The sequence below is a fragment of the Hippocampus comes genome, unplaced genomic scaffold, assembly GCF_001891065.2.
Source record: "Hippocampus comes isolate QL1 unplaced genomic scaffold, H_comes_QL1_v1.1 scaffold132, whole genome shotgun sequence".
Classification (NCBI taxonomy): domain Eukaryota; kingdom Metazoa; phylum Chordata; class Actinopteri; order Syngnathiformes; family Syngnathidae; genus Hippocampus; species Hippocampus comes.
Genome location: NW_017805467.1, coordinates 1,626,707 through 1,646,465, shown reverse-complemented (window position 1 = coordinate 1,646,465; position 19,759 = coordinate 1,626,707). Strand labels below are relative to the sequence as shown.

Sequence of the window (19,759 nt, the reverse complement as noted above, 5' to 3'; positions counted from 1 at the left end):
CTAAGTGACATTTGCTTAAAAAAAGTAACTTTTTTCACTCAGAAATGGTAAGAAATATCAATATCAAGAAATATCCTTATACAAACTTAGAATACCATCCAAACATAAGACAAAAGGAGGAAGGGGATAAGACATCAGTTGAGGTGGGCATTTGACAACATTCTGCCGGTCCGTCATTCGTCATCCGTCACTGGGCTGGGCAACCGTCCGTCATCGTCAGTTTGTCATTTTTTCAAGTTGAATTAAACCAGAATCCAGCATGCCTGCGATTCTCGTGAGGATAAGCGGATAAGAAAATGGATCTATGGATGGATGGATTTTCCTTAGCCATGCTTTAGCAATGGTATAGCAGCGAAGCATGGTCATCGAGATATGGAATGCAAACTTTTCAGACTTCGCAAAGAGCAAGTTCTCTTTAGTCTTTAGTCTAGAGTCTTTGGTTTCTGTTGCACATTCTGTTCAGTTAAGGAAAAAAAATCTGACTGCCATCCAGCTTGAGAAAAACGTCTTCATAAAATTTCAGACGACATCATTTTACCAGGGCCGGTGTGGTGTGGTGGCGTTGATTCAACCAAAAGTCATGACAAGATATTTGTAATGGCCTGATAGTTTATTGAAAGCTCTCTTCCACTCATCTGCCTTCCCAATTCAGACATGGTGGTAAATAGATGAAGTTTGGAAAAAATACAAGCTCCATGGAGTTGGCTGAAGGCTGGATCAAACAAAGAACAGGTGATGTGTTCTCTACGCTGATGTTACGAAGCCCCCCTTTAGTCAATGCAGGATCTTATTGTTTCATCTTCCTTTCCAACAAAGAAAAAAACTGCACCCACTGGGGCGGACGAGGGTCAGATAATACCTGCACCGAAAGACTGTTCTAGTTCTCCACAGCTTCTCAATTGTGAGATGTTTTACTTGTTCACTTGAAAGGGTGAATACTCTATTCATTCAATAAGCGTAGGGTGGGTTCAGTCAATAGCCGGTTTGTGTATTTTAAGACAAAATCAGTGTTATGGGAGTTTGAGGGCAGTCAAAAATTGAAAAAAAAATGTGATTACCTCTCATGATGGCAAGCAGAGGTTGAAGGAGGGAGATTGGCACCGTCTACTCGTCTACATGGGCCAATAATTGTCAATATGGCCAATGGATGAGTGTCAGTTCCCATTTGTTTCAACAGATTGTGATCATTATGCCCCACATTTTACCGGAGGTGACGGGGCTAGAGACTGGTACCTCCAAAGAAAGGGTGGGGAGATGAGGAAGGCATGTGTAGGAACTAGAGGCATTGCTCACCAATTTTCTTGAGCCTGTCCTTTTAATTGGCTGTATCAGCTGTTTGGTGATGAAATGGACACTGTGTACAATAAATAATCAGATGAGTGTTACATCAAGTTATCTCCTCTGAAGACAGCTCTGCATGATCCAGCTGCATGGGCATGACGATTTCAGATAAGGACAGGTCGTGAAATGGTTGTTTTGACTGATGATTGGATTTATGGCTGGCCATTGATGAAAAGTTACCATATTTATCCGGACTATAAGTCGCTCCTGAGTATAAGTCGCACCAGCCATAAAATGCATATTTCCATGTTTCCATTTTCCGATCCGCTTTATTCTCACGGGTGCTGAAACCTATCCTAGCTGTCTTCGGGCAGTAGGTGGGAGGACACCCTGAACCGGTTGTCAGCCTTAAAACAGACGGAAGATGGTTGGTTTAGGATAAAATCAATTAGGAGTCATGTTAAATATAAGTAAATGTACCTTTTTCATTGTCTCCTCTTTTTTATGTTTATGTCGTTTAAATGACAGAGATACTCCATTTTTATTCAAGTCAATTTCAACAATTTCATGTGGAATATTTCAGAAGAGCAATGTGCAGTTTGGAATAATGTGTGCACAACATAAATGGAAATGATTAGCTTTCCCCCAAATATTAAAATTAAAAATGGGCTAACTGATTTCAGTCCTCTTATCTGCAGTAATTTCACTCACTGTATATAACATGATGCGGTTTGCAGTCACAAGTCTGTGGGAATAGTTCATCTCTAAAATGTATTCTCCCAAGATATCAATGCTATCCATGTATTTGACTTCCTGACTCTGGATGTGCTCTGTGCAGATTGATGCTGCGTTGGTCACAGGGATCAGCAGCTCAGTCAAAGCCCAGTGGGATCGAAATTTAACAACAGGGATTTGAGGCAAGCGGAGTGTGGGGCGAGGACCTCCAGAGGATGGACGAGAGGGACTAACTGGGAGCTCTTTTGAGTATCATTGGAAGAAGATAAGATAGCCCTTATTGGTGTCCAGAATGGGAAATCAGGTGTTAATGTAGTTTAAAAAATAATGCCGGCAAATTATATGTGCTTACTGTCATCGTGGTAATGGAATGGTGAAAACAGATCTTCCACAGGCCTATCACTAAAATATACAGTCATATAAAGCGATACGGTCCGCCTTTGGCCCTTCCCTATACTTTGTTCTTCATAAACTAAGCTAGAATAACATCATCTCATTTATTTGTTGTCTTTGACTGAAAGCTTAGAAAAAGCTATGGCTACTACTACTGATGTTAGTTTGTGGCATTCGAATTCAGTGATCCTTGCAACCTGTAATCTGTCATCATGTGTGATTGGAAGCTAACTTTGGAGGCATAAACTGAGTGGAAGCAAGACAGGCGGTGGATGAAGTAAATGAAAAGGCGGTTCCGATGGAGTAAGATAAGTGAAAGGAGCCTCTAACTCAAGGTGTCGGACGTCTGCGCTTTCGTCATCAATTTTATATAATTCCTGCCCAGGCAAAAGTAACCCCGGTGACCCTGTACATCTAGCCGGAGCCAATATAAGGCCCCTTCTGGAAGGGGGATAAAAGGAGAGGGAGGAAGGGAATTACGAAGAGAAGATGAAGGAGAGAATGAGTTGTAGAGGAAGCAGTACAGGTTTTCTGTTTGGTTTGTCATTGGCTGGAAAGATACATGGATCATTTGGACTGGACTCATTTCACTGTTGGATTATTCTGGCTGCTCATTCATAAAGGGCTATTCTTGTGGTTTCCTCACCGTAGATTACACATGAAATGCTCTTTCCCCCAAAGTGATAAATGACAAGTTAAATAAAATACTAATAATAATATTGCCGTGCGATTCTATGACTGCCATGTCGATTTGTACAATTGGATATATGTAGTGCTTTTCTAGCTGTGCTTACTTTCTTTCGGATAGTACTGGTTCTGGATGTATTAGCAATGTAATGAAATGAAAAAAAAAGTACTTTCAGTTTTAGGCCCATGTTCATCATAATATGTTGAAATCTAATCAACATTTTTATCTCACCTGAGTGGACAGTGGGAGTTGGGAAAGAAAGGTGGTTTCTGATGATTAGAATCTCTGCGAGTGATGACCTTTGAGTCGCCCATCTCATGCATAAAGAAGAGATTGGGTAACTCTCTTCTTTTTCTTCTACATATAAATGATCTAAGAGCCCAGATGACTGAAGTTGTTCTCCACAGAGGTTGTGAAGTCGACCCTCTGGGCACAACTGATTGAACTGAAGACCCGGTGTAATGTCACTGCTAATATTCAGACGGCACATTTTATGAATCCCCTTATACACAAAAATCATTTTATGAACTAATATAGGAAAATTCAAACACTCTATCAATTACAATAGATCACATGAAACTGGACTTGGAAAAAAAAAAAATATATATATATATATATATACTGATTGTTTTTGTTCTAAATGTAAAGGATGGCATGGAGCAATCAACTTATCTGATTACATGCAGAGAGAGTCGAATCATGGCATCGTCAAATAGCATGGCCAGTCTCTTTTTGAGGAGTGTTTGCCCTAATCCCGCAGCTGCTATGTGAGTCTCCACTTTACCCAGGAATTACATGACACCAAATAAAGGCTGACTGTCGTTCTTGAATACCAATCAGCAGTCGAGACGTGCCCGCACTGTGAATCTCATCAATTCTATTGTAAAAATCATCTTTTTCACCTGCAGCTCCTCCACCTCTCATGTTGATACCTTGATGATCCACAGATTTATTTCTGGTAGGAGGTTAAGTGCTCCCGCTCAGATGATAAATTCATGATAAATGAATATTTACTGAGATTGCAACGTGTAACTCAGATGCAAGTCAGCAACAAAACACTGGGTGGTGATAGAGCTCCATGAATTGAGATACTACAGGGCACCAGGAGAGTTGGAAATGGGATGTTGGAAATGCATTCATTTTATACAGCATATTCAATGTAAAATGGTGGAGAAAATAGCATTTTGGAGAAGCAGTACCATTTTCACCTTCACGGATCACTCATTTGACCTTTTACATACATCTGCATTTTGTTCTTAAGATGAGGCCGGTGATTTGACAGTGGACAACATGCATTGCAATTTCATATTTGTTCTCTATGTCTTTTTGATCTACATGACTGGATTAGATTTTAGTGATAAAGCAAACCCAATACTCATGATAAGAATCCCTGAATGTGCATAAAAAAAAGGAGGAGCAAAATGAGAATCTTTTTTATGATGTTGATGTGAACATAATAGCTTGACATGCATTAGCAGCTTAAAATTAAATAATAATCGTATAAAACAAATCAGATCCCATTTCATCATCTTTCCCAAAATGAATAGTTCGTCTTATACAGAGTATAAACTGGAAGGGTATTTATCAAGGCCACTTGGAGCATACGGCATACAAAACAGTCACAATGTTAAATCAAGTGCACCAAATCAGTGAAATGAACTAAGTGGCAAATGTGTCAAAACTGACATAAGAGTGAGAAGCTGCACTTCAGGAGGGGAGGACAGGAAGACCTTGAAGGACGTCAGGGTGTGTCAAACGGAGGCTGTGAGGGCTGTGAGGAATGAGAGAAAAAAAAAAAAAACCAGGAAGAACCAAAAAAAAAAAAAAAAACCCCCATAAATAAATAAATAAAGAAATAATCTGGCCTATTTTACGTTTTTTCTTTTCTTCACATAGTCATTTCCTTCTCCAAACAGAATGTGTAAGATGTATCATTGTTGTTGCATCACACAAATGCAGCACATATTTCTTAAAATTCCACTCATTTAAGCATAAACCTGCCTTCATTTTTCCCCATGGGCTGTTTCCACTGGCAGATATGTAGCCTAAGCCTGTCGAAGGAACTCTTGCCACCTTAAGGGCCTACCACAGTACACGCACGCAGGGACATAGCCAGAAATTTTTAAGTAGGGTTGCCAGGGTGACCCAACACCTCAATGACGAGTGGCCAGATTTGGCCATGCGTGTGTCTGTTATTCTTTATCGTTCCGTCCACATTCAAGTTTTCATTAAATAAAATTCAAATATATCCAGAATAATGCACATTCAACTCATAATCAAGCAGTAACAGATCTTTGGAATAAGCAATATTTTGCTGAGCTTTACTAGATCATGACATCTTCTTTAGAGTGGCTTTTGATTTTATGCATCTCATAGTCTACTTCAAGCTCATGTACTGATTCGCTAGCTAACCGCCAATCAGCGTGATCAATTGTCTTAGAAAGAGATCAGGGGTGCCCAAACTTTTTTGACCGAAGATCTACTTTTCAATCAACCAACCTCCAGCGATCGACTCGTACCGCGCACACACACGCACATACACACGCATGCCTTGAAGATCAACAGCCTGACGCGGAGGCATGCGACGCACTTTTGCAGCCTGTTAATTATCGTAGCTCACGCGTACCGTTTTAAAATGCTTCTCTCGGCCCTCCAGATTGCCATTCTTTTGCAGTGCCTGCGGTAAATTGTAAAACCAACCTCCAGCGATCGACTCGTACCGCGCACACGCACGCACATACACACGCATGCCTTGAAGAGCAACAGCCTGACGCGGAGGCGTGCGACGCACTTTTGCAGCCTGTTAAGTATCGTAGCTCACGCGTACCATTTTAAAATGCTTCTCTCGGCCCTCCAGATTGCCATTCTTTGGCAGTGCCTGCGGTAAATTGTACATGAAACAAACTCTGAATGAAAATAATGATAACAATAAAAATATATTGAATAAAAAACTTGGGGCAGAGTGTCAAGGGGTCTAAAAATACTGCATCCATGTGAAAAAGGCAGAAAAATCCCAGATGTCAAAATGTTCCCCTATGTATGGTGAGGGCAGGGGACACAAAGTGACAAAGGGTGGGCTAGGCCCACCCTGTAGCGCCGGCCCTGCATGCATGTGTCATACATGATCCACTTATACAATACCTAAATGAAATATCATTTTTTATATTATACATTTGTGTCATAGCTATGTTGCATCTTTAAGTCATCCTTAGATTTTTGAAAATTAGGATGCTCAAATATACTAACTATTCAACATTAACTCTCTACTGTGGCTTAAGTTCGGTAGCATTGCTGTTTGACACCCTTTACTTATTTTAAAAGTGCCCATAAGTGCCTGTTACAGACAGAAAATGATGCTCAATGCACTCATTCCTGCTCACCCTAGCCAAAACAAACAAAAAACAAAAACACTTTCATCATTTACTTTTGATCTTTGGGCTATGATACATGGCAAATTCTGTCCATTTGTTGTGAGCTGTAGTGGAAGCTGCCGTTGTGATATGCCCCACCCTCCCAAGCCCTTGGCTAAAAAGGATCTCTCTTTTTTTCCAATTTGAGCCTGGCCTTGTATATCCTGTATTCAGAACTGGAGGTGATACAAAAATCTGTTTGAAAGCTGCCGATAAGTAGATTGATCTCATTTTTTTTTTTTTTTCATTTCATTCTCACCAATTTATCAATTTCCAACCACGTTTACATTGTAATGGTTTTGCTCACAATCGTTGTAATTCTGTTGTGCGCAGAGATTAACAAAGCTGCACACAGATCAACAAAGCTGACGGATGTCATTATAAAACGTTTGCCAGAACAATAATTTACCGTATAACTCTGTGATCAAAACACGGTGTGAGGGTATGGTGTTTCGTTTTCGGCTACGTGGATGTACAGTAAATGATACCTGTCTGATGTCAAGAATGTCAATGCAACATATCCCTCTCACAATGGGGCAAAGTATAGAAAGGTGGAGGGCTGGCTGTATAACAACCATAATTCAACTGAGATGGGTATCTGGAGAGGGTGAGCCGTGATGGGGACAGCGTCGCTATGATTAGATTTCCCTGTGTTGCTATTCTCTGGATGTCCCTGAGCTCTCTTTGTGCCTCTTTTCCCATGTCATATTTTGTATCTCTCAAAAGCAATTCAACAGGGATACCAACAGAGAATCGGGGGATTGCAATTCAAAATGCTTTGATCTGCGAGCACAAACATTGTAAAATAAACATTTGTGGCTATCGCCCTATCACAAAATAACTATCAAGGCACATTGCTAAAAGCTCCTAAAATTTCACTCTTGCTTGGACTCCCTGTGTCAATCTCCCAGCCATCCGTTTGCAATATTGATGCTCCTATCTGCTCATAGCCTGTCTCCATTCTGCGGCACTGGATAATCAGTTAACCTGATTAAGCCTCTGATGGAATTAAATCATTTCAGTAAGTGAAAATAATAATATGAGTAATAGGTGTGGGGGATGGTTGTCCTCCCCATAGCATTTTCTGCAGTGGCCACAAATCAAGTTTTGCTCCTTCTCCGTCCGATGATATCATGGATGGCTCAGAGGCATCAACATTAAAGCCGCCGATGTTGACACCTGATGAATGCATTTCACATGCATTTAGAGTTTCGATTATACACAGTGTCATGAAAATATAGTTGCCCTCTTCTCAATTTCTTACTTATTTGCATAGTTTTGCCACTTGGATGTTCTCCCTCAGGATTTTCTGGGAAAGAACAGAATACATGCTTCCATCAATGACAGAAAGTCATCCGACTCCTGAAGAAGCACAGCAGCCCCAGACCATGACGCTACCATGGCCATGTTTGACTGTTCTTGATTGAGCAGGACTGAGTGTAATCAGACTTGGGGGTGGTCAGTGAAAATGAACTCAGCTTTCCAAAAAATGTGATTAGGCAGGTTTAATTGCGGATTTAACAACGGGAGCAAATAATTTTTTCATCATAATATTTGCATTTTCCTGATGATCTTCAACATTAAAGTGACGATGTAAACTACTTTGCAAAAAAAAAAAAAGGAAACATTTGAGAAGAAGCCAAATATTTCATGTGCACTGTTACACTCCATGATAGCCTACTACTGCTCATAGCTTAGTTGCATGCAAACTTTAGGAAGTTCACTTTCAATTGTAAATGCTGCAGTCCCGTCATTTCTCTTTTGGGTTTTAATATCATAAGCCACTTCTGTTTAATGACATCTTAGTTTGTGGTGTTGCATTAGTGTTGCCATGTTGGTTGACTGTTCATTTTTTACAAACAACGGCACATCTTAGTTATTTGGCACACAAGAAGTCACTCTGGGCTGTAGGATGCAGACTGTAACTCAGAAAAAATAAGCCTTATATTTTGTGAGAATATATGACTTTGGGGTCACCATTTTTTTTTCTCTCTCTACCACTGAACCACAGGGAAGAGGATTAGTCAGGAAAGTTAAGTGAGTGTAAAGGACAGACCTTTTAAGCAGGCCACATGATAGCATGCTGAATGCAACAGCAGGCATGAATCTGCAGATTATCAGCACTGGCTCAACTATCCAGAGGCTGATTAAAGGCTTAGCACCTGTCACTTGTGTAATGATATTAAATGTTAAATCAAAATTATAGACAGTTATAAAAGGAAAACTGAAGGCAAGTGAAGTTGAGAGCATTGGAGAGCTGTTTCTTGACCGTGCCATGTACTATGTGTCGGTATATACCTGTATTCCTATTCGTATGGGATTCTAAATGCATGCCTTCGCTGAGGCCTTTTGCAGGTGAAAAAAAATTGAATTTGTGGTTCATTACCTGTTGCTTGTAATGCATGCATGCAGGGTATAAGATCAGCATGTGGACGCCCCCGCAACCTCAAGTCTAATGATTATTGGCCTAAGTGGTAAAAGCTGCTCTTGACAAAATAAACAATGCCTTGTCATTGATGGATTGTGCACTCCCATTGATTCTATTTGGCCTGCAAAGATCCGTCATCACAAAAAGTGCACATCAGAGAAGAAATAGAATTACTAAACTGTTATGGTGGAGCGGTCCTTCGGGAATAGGTAGGATAGCATCAACGTATGTTATTGGCTTCTTCCCTTCACAGTCAGGCTGGATAACCCTGAAGTAGCACTCCCTTGATGAGTGATCTGTTTATTTTTGCATGGCCGACTTTAAGGTTGAGTGTAAGTTTGAGAGGAAAGATGCTATCTGACTCCGTTCCTGGGTCTGTAGCGACAAGCATTCAGAAAAAGTGGCCCAAAGTGCACCAGGTCAGAGCAGCTGTAAAGATGGAATAATATTCTTCTGGTTTACTGCTGCTTTGGGAGATTTGTCTTTTCACCTTTTCTTGTCCAGAGCTAAAACTAATTACTTCTGTCACTTGCTTGATTCTATTCATGTCTGCTACTTTAGTGAATGTTTGCAACATTTTAACTCAGGCTGTCCCTGACTCCGATTTACAGCTTTCATATCCTGTAGGCTGGTGACTGAATGCACGGAAAGGCCTCATAAGCATCTACTATATCATGTGGTAGACACAGGGAAAATCCCAGACCGGTGCGGTAATCCTTCTCCGACAGACAGACCTCGCTAGAAGGGAATGAAAGTGCCGTACCATTATGGCATGTTTAACATAGATCACTGATGACATCCAGAAGAGGGATATTGTGAGAGCATATTGCACTCTCATGTACTGAAGTTTCAGAAGGGAAATGTAGTTTGCAATTGCCTTTCTAAGCTTCAGGGCGACTCGATATAAAAAGATTATACAGTGGTGATCATTAATAATCGATGGAGAGGATACACCACTAGAGCCTAAACCGGTGTAAATGCCTGTATTTCTTTGAACGCAGCAGTGAAATATTCATTCCGTTGATGGCAGCTTTAGTTGCAGGTTAGCAGATCGGCCGCCATTGTGAGACTCAGCCTTCTTTTCTCCCAAATGTTTTATTTTTGAAGATTCGACTCTTTTAAATGTTAAAAATCCCAGCAAGTGAATTGTTTTCTGCTACAGTCAGCATTTTTTTTGTGTGATCCTTGTGCAAATGTCATGTTTGCATCTATTGATGAATAAAAAAATATTAGACTCAATCACCCACTTCTGCTCATAGTAATTGAACTTGAAACTACTAAAAATTAAACATTAACAAAAAGCATCACTTGGAAGAGAAAAGTTATAATTTTCTGTAAATTGACATCCATGCCTGTTTTACACTGCACAGTACCTCCTTGGCTCAGCAAGTTGTATTTATTTTTATGCGAGCGTGTCTTTCATCCTGTCACTTTTAGTTCTAAGCCTTTAGAAGTTATATCATTTGAGCAATGAAAACCACTGCTATTGGTTGAACAGATTTGTCGTTGCCTCATCATGTTTGTAATATCTGAGGTTTGACAATGGACGTCCAAATGCATACGCCAACAGTAACTTAGCATATTGCTTTACCTTCACTCTGGGAATTGTAATCTACTCATCTTTACTTTGCTGCAATAGTTTTGCGGGGACAGAAGTCATTCTCATCCATTGCTGTCGTTTGTTATCATGTCTCATTCTGTCTGATACCTTCAATGAGGTGTGTTTTCCACGCTTGCATTTCAACAGTTAAGGTGACACTATTGATGTGGAAAATTGACTTCCCCAAAGGAAAACAACTTGAACAGAGCCTAGCCGGAACTGTGTTGTATAAAAGCAGTGTCAAATTTGAAGAATGGAATAGCAGAATGAGGATTATCATCTTTATTGTCAGGATTGTACACCTTGTATGTGTACATACATATTCACAAAACTTGTTCTCTTTGTTTAACCCATCACAGCAGTGAGCACATAAAGGCACACACTGGAGCAAGGGGGCTACTTTAGTCCTCAGGGAGCAGTTCAGGGCATAGGTAGGTGTATTGCTCAAGGACACCACAGCTGTTGGTCTGGGGGTTGTTGGATGGTCCGTGGTCTGAGCCGGATTTGAGCCGACGGTTACCTAATTTTTCATCTGTGACCTAATTTACTGTCCCTCGTTACCACCACTTTAGTGCTCCTTGGGTGCCGATACTACCATCATGTCTGCTGTGTCGACATGAGGTCATTGGCTCTTGAAATGGGCAGTGACCTATGTGCCACTGACCAATTTCTTAGTCAGTCATTCTCAGAGTTGTGATGTGGCCTTGAGCTTCTGATGCATATTGCAGCTCAAGGCACTTCGCCCCACAGCTCTCATAATATAAGAATGAGTCACTATTTTGGCTCCAGTCAGGGTAGAGGTCAGGCGTTTTGACCCACGGGACTAATTGTGCCAGCGTGACAGCGAAAGGAGGACAATGACCATGGAGAACACTGCACTTTCTCATCCATTAATAGTGAAGTAATTGCTCGATCATGCATGATTATCAGCTGCAGGGGTACCACAAAGATTGTGTTATGGCTGAATGTGATGAATAAAGGAAGTGTGAGAACTCACCCATAAACGTAAGTCCGTTACCTTTTAAAATGTGAATAGAAATATGAAAGGCCAGTCATTTAAAAGTTTTTTTTGACCTTTCACATACCTTGAATTGTCATTCTGGTTCGCTGTTTTGCAAGGCTTTTCGTCATGTGTTACATTGTGCCATTATTAAATCTCATATTGATCTTTATAAATGTTTGTCACAGCGTGTCATCATGGATTGCAAAGGCAACAATGTTTCCTGCAGGAGCACACATACAAGATTATGTGGAAATGTATCAAATTGGACGCTGTATCTGAATTTATGTTAGCTAATTTTCTGACCAAAAAAAATGTATTTTTGCACATTTTTGCACAGCAATGATTGAAATGGCTTACGGTGTATTGATGGGTTTGTTTTCATTCCAACAGAGGATCTACTCCCTCCTGGCTTTCCTAACATTGACATGGGCCCTCAATTAAAGGTGGTGGAGCGCACTCGGACAGCAACGATGCTCTGCGCCGCCAGTGGTAACCCTGACCCAGAAATCACCTGGTATAAAGACTTTCTACCCATTGACCCCAGTGCAAGTAATGGGCGAATCAAACAGCTACGCTCAGGTAAGGAAAGTTTCAGCATACTGATGTCATTTTCCTTATAGCCAACATAACATGTTTTCTTGTAAAGTTGTTTTAACAGTAGCCTGAATTAGTTTCGGATGCTTCCAAAATACTTTTGGGGATGCCTTTAATGTATTAAACAGAGTAAAACAGACTGATTATACCGTGTACAGACTGTACTGAAAGCACAGTATGTTAAAGAATGAAAAAGATCAAATAATTAATACTACCATAGAAGTACAGTATGTTGTAATCAGTGAAAGCCACATTAAAGTTGTGCTGGCACAACTCAGTTATGGATATGTTTGTGTCTTGTTCCCATTGATTAAACCCCACTGAGAGGCCCACTAAAGCAAAGTCTAATTATATAGCTAATTAAGTGCAGACTCTAAAATGGCCCTGGGCAACAAGGGGTAGATATTTTAGGTCGATAATTTGTCACCATTGGAAAAATCCAATGACTCTTATTTGATCCGTTACTGCAAATGTAAATCAGTGCGGACGCCACTAAATAGTCTCGCGATTGAGTTCATGTCCCATTTGTGCCTCTCGTGTGGTATACTCAAAATAATTGATTGGGCATATCATTATTTATGCTTATCCATGTAAAATAAGTTGACATCTCCCAAACAAGGTTTTCATTTAGAATAATTTCCAAATGTACTAGCAATTATTAAACGTAAATTCCTATGTAGTTCTTCTGTAGACTTGAAAAAAAGAATTCCAAAATGTGTGTGTACATTGTTTTTGTCCACACCATCTCCTTTTATTGAGATGTCAAACCCCCCCCTCAAGAAACTGAAGTTCTGGATTCACAGTTTCTTACTACTGTCTATTTAGCGTTAGCTAAATCAGTTGTGTTGACACCATGAAACATCTCGTACAATAATCAATAAAGAGGTTTTTATGATTTCAAATCGTCCAGCGTGTAGTAGGGTTGTGTGCTCATTAGCTCTAACCAAATCATTTGAGGAGTTACTGCAAAGTCGACCATTGAATAGATTCCAATATGTTTTACAAAAAAATTGTGTAATACTATGCATCTATTTTTGCGACATCATTTCATTGGCAGGGTTACTTATAATTCGGGTGAATATATTGGTTTGAATGGAATAACTGAAATCCTGCTCATGGATATGCATATATTTTAAATGCAGTTGTGTTTGTTAAGGAACACTTTAAAATGCCGAATATCAATGCTGGTTTACGTGCCTTCATTGTCAACATTTCTCTCCATCTTTAAACCACTGCCAGTGATTTTGTCTGCTATCTAATGTAACTTCTCTGTCACCATTCTTGTGAGTGTCCTTCTGGAGCCTTTTTTTATGTCTTGCCTAATTGAAGGATGTTCTTTTTTGTTGTCCCTCTGTGTACTTTGTTTATGATTCTGTGTGAAACTAAGACACGTCACAATGAATGCACATTGCAGAGTATTCAAGATAACAGCAATGTATCTGGTAACCAAAGACAAAAAGTCTTCTAAAACTCAACTTAAACACAATATTAAAAGGCTATTTTCCAACAGGCACCAAAATTTGCACTTACATTTTATAGTATGAAAAAGATATTGTTACTTAATTAGTTAATCATGACTTTCAACCTTTTAAATGCTCATACAGAACAACAAAAATGTGACAAAAATTCCAGCGTTACCCAAGATGAAACTTCTAGACTTTAATTCTTAAGTGGCATTTACCTACGTTACCCTAAAATCACCTATGTTGTTCTTCCTTTTTCCTCTATTTACTTTCATCTTGCTTTGTGATTTACAGAAACCTTTGGTAAGTGTTCATCTGAGTCAAGCAAGCCTACCCACTATCCTTCAAGCAGATGGCAGAGTTAAACCTTTGTCCAATATGCATGCATTCCATTGCTACCCCCCACCGCCCACCCCTCTTCCTTAGATCCTTTTCCTACACTTTGTTGAGTTATTTCCACCGCCGCCACCTTTAAGTAATACCATAATGCGAAGGGTTTTCAAGGCATCTTGCTCCTGTCAAGTTCAATACATGTACGACTGCATTTTTAGTAAAGTAACATCATTGAACTACTATAAGTTTCTTTAACAACGTTAAAATAGAGAAATGCTGTGGCTGTTTTACTTTTGCTGATCACATGGTCCAAATATTGGACTTAGTCAACCCAATACCTCGTTGTTGCAAGCCAGCGGCTCTCATAAATACAGTTACACATGTGATTTTTGATTCTGGAGGGAGAAATTTAGTACCTACTTTTTATGCTCACACATTCCAGAAGTGCAACCTAGTTTTCACAACATTAATGTGCAACAAGAGTCTGAGAATGCCTGGCAAGTAACATTTAAACTGATTATTTGACCAAAAAGTTTTTTCAGGAGAGTATTTTCATTCAAACATCATTGGCCAAGGTCATCAGACAAGCAATGACCCTAGTCTTAAATGAGTACAAGGGTAGGGGCCTAAATTATGCTACCAGTATCTACATTTGACCACATTGTTCCTTGTTGTACCAAAAAAAAAAAAAGTACCGTATATTGTCGAGAATTGTTGGGTGTTGTGGACTTGTAAGATCCCTTGGCTAATTAATGCCTTCCCACGTCTTCACCATTTTGAGTTGCCGTCTTTCGTCAAGCGGTTTGTATGTTAAGTATTCTTTACAGGGCATTTGATTCTTTCCAAATATAAAGTGTTTTTGTCATTACCCTCGAAAAGGGTTGACGAATATCCCTCCTCTACTTTTTGCAGGACAGTATGCGCAATACAATCAAAGCAGCGTCTATTGGGCTTTATCTGTTTACTTGTTTGCTCCAGGCAAACCTTGAAGCCTTTTCGTGTAACTCCTAACGTCAATTTGTTATGGTAAAAATAAAGTATTTGGGGAAAGACAAGTGAGGGAGGGGATATGTTGGGAGGCAATAAATACTCAGGCTCCTGCTGCACTAAATGAGTCAAGCAAGCCTACCCACTATCCTTCAAGCAGATGGCAGAGTTAAACCTTTGTCCAATATGCATGCATTCCATTGCTACCCCCCACCGCCCACCCCTCTTCCTTAGATCCTTTTCCTACACTTTGTTGAGTTATTTGAGGGCAATAAATACTCAGGCTCCTGCTGCACTAAATGAATTGCACTATTTGGTTGTGGAATACCTCAATTGAAAACATAACAGAAAGCAATAACACAAGCCTATGAACAAATCAACCTCTGACACATTTAAATGTCTAAAATTGGATTGGTGCCATTCCCCAAAAAGATTGCTCGATGTTCCAGAGCACGCTGCACTGCCAGGCCAGTGATATTTTTGTGTGGTTCCCCCAAGGACTTCCTCGAGAGTTATGGAGGGGGCTTGACATTTCTCGCAGTGTGTGCTTTGACTGCAAACGTAACACCGCCACCGGCCTTGTCAGGTTCAATTCAACAAAGTTAGGGGAGGCCCCAATATTTTAATACTCTTTGAATGGAAGATCACGGCCCAACACCTTAAAAGCCTGTGTTCAAATCATGTTTGGATTAATCTCTGAAATGTGCAAGATCATTCATGTTTGCTGCTCTCTTACTTCCCCAAAACATCTTCAGCCACATACCTTATGAACAGTCAACCCTAACCAGACAAGTTTGACAAATCAGACGGTCATTCTTTAATGTATGCAGATGAACATTTCAAACCAGACTGAAGCTGGACTACAGCCTTGAATTATATTTCTAATATCTTAAGAGGGCTGTTTAGCTAACATCTGCAGTGATCAGTGGAGTAAATAGTGCCACAGCTGATAAGTCTGTCGCCTGTTGAGGTATATTTAGGTCATTGTCAATGTAAGCTGATCAAGCTTTCACTGACCAAACAAAGCTCAGAAGGGGGGAGGCTCATGATCGTTAAGTTACATTGCAATAATACAGTTGGATTGTTATTGTCGGCCCAGCTGTCATTCATATATATATATATAATCCTCATTTTTTACAGTTAAAAGCCAGAAAAGATGCCATTGATCAGTATATCTATTTATTACCGTTGCTTTTAAATGGATGTTCCTTTAATCATTGTATCTGTTTATTTTCTCCATCCCCTTTTGTCACGTTTTCTGTAGGCCTATGTGCGATTGTCATCCCTTCTAAAAACCTGCTTTATTAACCAAAACCTTGCCCCAACCTTTTCCTAACAGTACCCTTCACCTCACCCAGCCTTTAACGAGTAACACCCTTAACTTCCCAACTAAAAAATTCATATTCGTTGAAGTAAAACAAGTCAACTGCTTCCTGCAGCTTCTGATAAAATGCTAACACCATAACAATACAACCTCCTCTTGGCCCTAATGTCCTCTGTCTTGTGATTAACCTTATGTGGCTTCTAAACCGGTCGCCAAAATCATTTTCATAATGCCACTTTTTTTTTTGTTTTGTTTTTATGGTTTTTCCTGGTTCTTTGAATGACGTGTGTGTGTGTGTGTGTGTGTGTGTGTGTGTGTGTGTGTGTGTGTGTGTGTGTGTGTGTGTGTGTGTGTGTACATACAGTACATATATGTGCGTATGCAGTGAACCCCTGTCGCAAGGGGTAGGTTACAGACCCATCCGTAAAGATGAAAATTAATGATTAAAGAAACCTTCTGAAAACATTTTCTGTTTATGTATGCAGTAGTTTTACCCCTCCCATCAGCTTTAAGTAAATGTAAACCAATTCAAAAACACAACCTTATAGAAACACACTTATTGTTGCGTTCCTTAGCGCAATGCCTTACTCTCGCTTGCACTGTTCTCCGCATAACAATGCTTCGATCAAGTTGTTGATTTGACTCCTTGTTGAAGTGTGTTGTCAAACTGACCCATCAAATTAAAGACAGTTCAACATTGGATATTTGAACAACAAAATGCTTAACCCAAACTACGTAATTATGTCAAACAAAAGTCCACTGCTTTAATACTAACATACTGTATGAGTTGAAATGCCATAAAAAGGCAAACGATAATTAGCATAGATGTTACAGTAATTGTAACATTTCAAACAGCTGCTACCCGAGCAGCAACACATACAAACAGAGCATAGAACAATACGCACAGGTACTGTATATGTTCTCCCTGCGCTGAGAACAACAACCACTCCAATGGAATAATGTGATGTTGTATAACATTAAAGGTGCACCTTTTTCTTCTTCTTCTTCTGAATTATAACACATTTCGTCCAGTTGATATCATTGGCGCCTGGCATTTTGCGGCACATGGTAATACAGTGAAGTTGAGCAACTATAGATGTGGACTTTGCCACAAACTGTAAAAAAATCATTGATAATGATGAACTGCGATATGATGGGGGATCACTGTTTACCGTATGTACTGCATGTATACATAGAAACACATCACAAACCAGGCAGAACTTTGACTTAAACTCACTTCTTGCCTCCTACATGCTGGTATCACATACACAACTCCTACTGTAGCGATGACAAAGAGCACTTTGCTCCCTGAGTTGTCCGGCTGAAGCAAATGGAAGGGAGTGGAATTCCCCCAAAAAAGGCACAATTCCTCACAAGAGATATGTTGAAGGGTGAAAGATGGAAAATAGTAACACATTAAAAAACAGTTTTGCTGTAGGCAGAAGAACAGTTCAATGCAGCGCATGCCAGAGTGAGGCGGGTTGAGTTAATCTCTGTCCCAAACAATTCAGGGCTCTGCCTGCAAGTGATGCGTTTTACATCCAAGCAACAACTCAGAGCTACATTTTAAAAAGCCCACCAGTGAGTGAATAGATAAGATGGGTATTTCCTTGTCCCTAATGGGATACTTGGCCTGCAGTCAAGCTTGTAACACAATAGACTTACAATAAACAAAGAATAGGCAAGCGCACTGCGTAAAAGAAATGAAACAATGGGAAAAGCCAAGAGACAAAATGACCGAGCGGGAGTGGTGAAGCTAGAGGTGAAGTGTGAACACTTGAGGCGCTTTACAATTTGTGGAATTAAAAAAAAAAACAAAAAACTTCAAGGTGTTTGATTTAGCATGCGGTGGCTAGAAGGTACAGTCTGAACTAGATCGGCACAGACTGCATTATCGCCTCAGCAGGTTTGTAATGTAGACCCCCAGGATAATATGGAGACACCAGTAACTGCTTTGCTGACATCCTACTCAAGGTCATTCAGCTGGGAAAGGGTTTATGACACTGGAGCAGCCTATGCTGGCGTAAGGTCATGCTCTTGCAATGCCTTATCACCGATGTTTGCAGCCAGTACTAAATAAATGCCAAGTCTTGCCGATGATGCATTGAGTTTACGCTATTAGTATGGACCGTCCGGCATCGAGAGAAATAAAATACCTCGGCGATAGAATCCCATTGTGATACCAGCAGTGGGAGAGATTATTTTATTTTTGTATTCCGATAAAAAGCCCCGCCTCCTAAAGTCTGACAAGGGTTATAATCCAGTTCTAGTGATGCACTCCCTAAACCACTAACATAACTACCACTAACCTTTAACTAAATCTATGTTGTGTCTTCGTTTTTGTGTCTCCTCCAGAGGGTACCCCGATTCGAGGTAAGACGTTTAACCATCACAGTGAAACAATATAAATATAACCTAAAATACCTTAATTTCATAACTAGAACTCTCAGAAAATCATCCTTATGACTAAATAGGCTGATAATGTTGTTGGTGCCCCATAAAGAAAAACAAAACAAAACATAACATTAATATTACTGTGTCGTCTTATGTTTTTATTCTCTCGTGATGTCTGTGTTAAACGTTTCACCAATGTTCCTTCACGTCTGTCTGTGTCTCCCATGCATTTTCATTTTGTAGGAAAAAAACTATGCAGCTGTTTAACTTTAATTTTGGGTGGTTGTTGGACTGGTGATGTTTTGGTGGGGAAATGGGCAAGGGAAGGGGTGGGGGCCTCCTCTTAGGCCAAGCTAATGAATACTGTAAACTGGCAAGCATTGTGACCCTTTATTCGCCCGATCTTCTCCGCTTTGATATCCTTCTCATCCTTCCGGTCTCCGCTAGAGCCGAGAGACACTCATGTAATGTTAATAAGCAAGTTGCATTACAGAAATTTGCATTCATTCCCCCATCGTCTGTGACAGAGTTTCTTACAAAGATGAACCTAGAGATGCCCGTGGGGGCTATGGCTGCTGTTTAAAAATGAAGCTGTAGTTACTTTATTTTTTTTTTCTTACATGAGTGGGTGGAAATCAAAGCAGAAAGTGGAATGACAGTGTAAATCTCTATATTTGTTAGTATAATTGTACATGAACTTATTTTCCACCAGATTTATGCTGTGATGCAATGTGTTTATTGCAATATTTTGTTTCTTTAATCAGGTAAGTACGTCATGTGCCGTTCATGAAGGGTATTTTACTGCAAACTATCTCTGCCTTACTCAGCAAACCGTTAAATTAATACCTCTCTGATGCTGTCAATCAAAGCCAAGCATTATTATTCTCATAAAGGCAGGATTTGATGCAGCTCTTGTATTAAGTGGTCATAAGGTTGTGATTGGCTGGCGTATATGTTACAGGTGACCCTGAACCTTTAACATGATACGAACCATATCTTGAAAGTCAATCTGAGGTTCATTCTGACAATTTTCCATTAAATTCTGATTTGAACCAACTGTAACCCAGCCAAGTATGCAATAGCTTTAGCGTTCACACTGTGGCAAGCTGCTGGGTTAATTTAGGGA

At 40.0% G+C, this 19,759-nt stretch overlaps 1 protein-coding gene across 15 annotated transcripts in view; it reads left to right on the top strand.

Moving 5' to 3' along the window:
- The window catches only part of ptprsa (protein tyrosine phosphatase receptor type Sa), a 237,882-nt gene that overhangs the window by 135,271 nt on the left and 82,852 nt on the right, over positions 1-19,759 (top strand). For all 15 annotated transcript variants that reach the window (XM_019875182.1, XM_019875184.1, XM_019875183.1 and 12 more), the window contains one exon: positions 11,929-12,117. In XM_019875182.1, the coding sequence (XP_019730741.1) occupies positions 11,929-12,117 (189 nt within the window). The remainder of the gene's footprint in view (positions 1-11,928; positions 12,118-19,759) is intronic.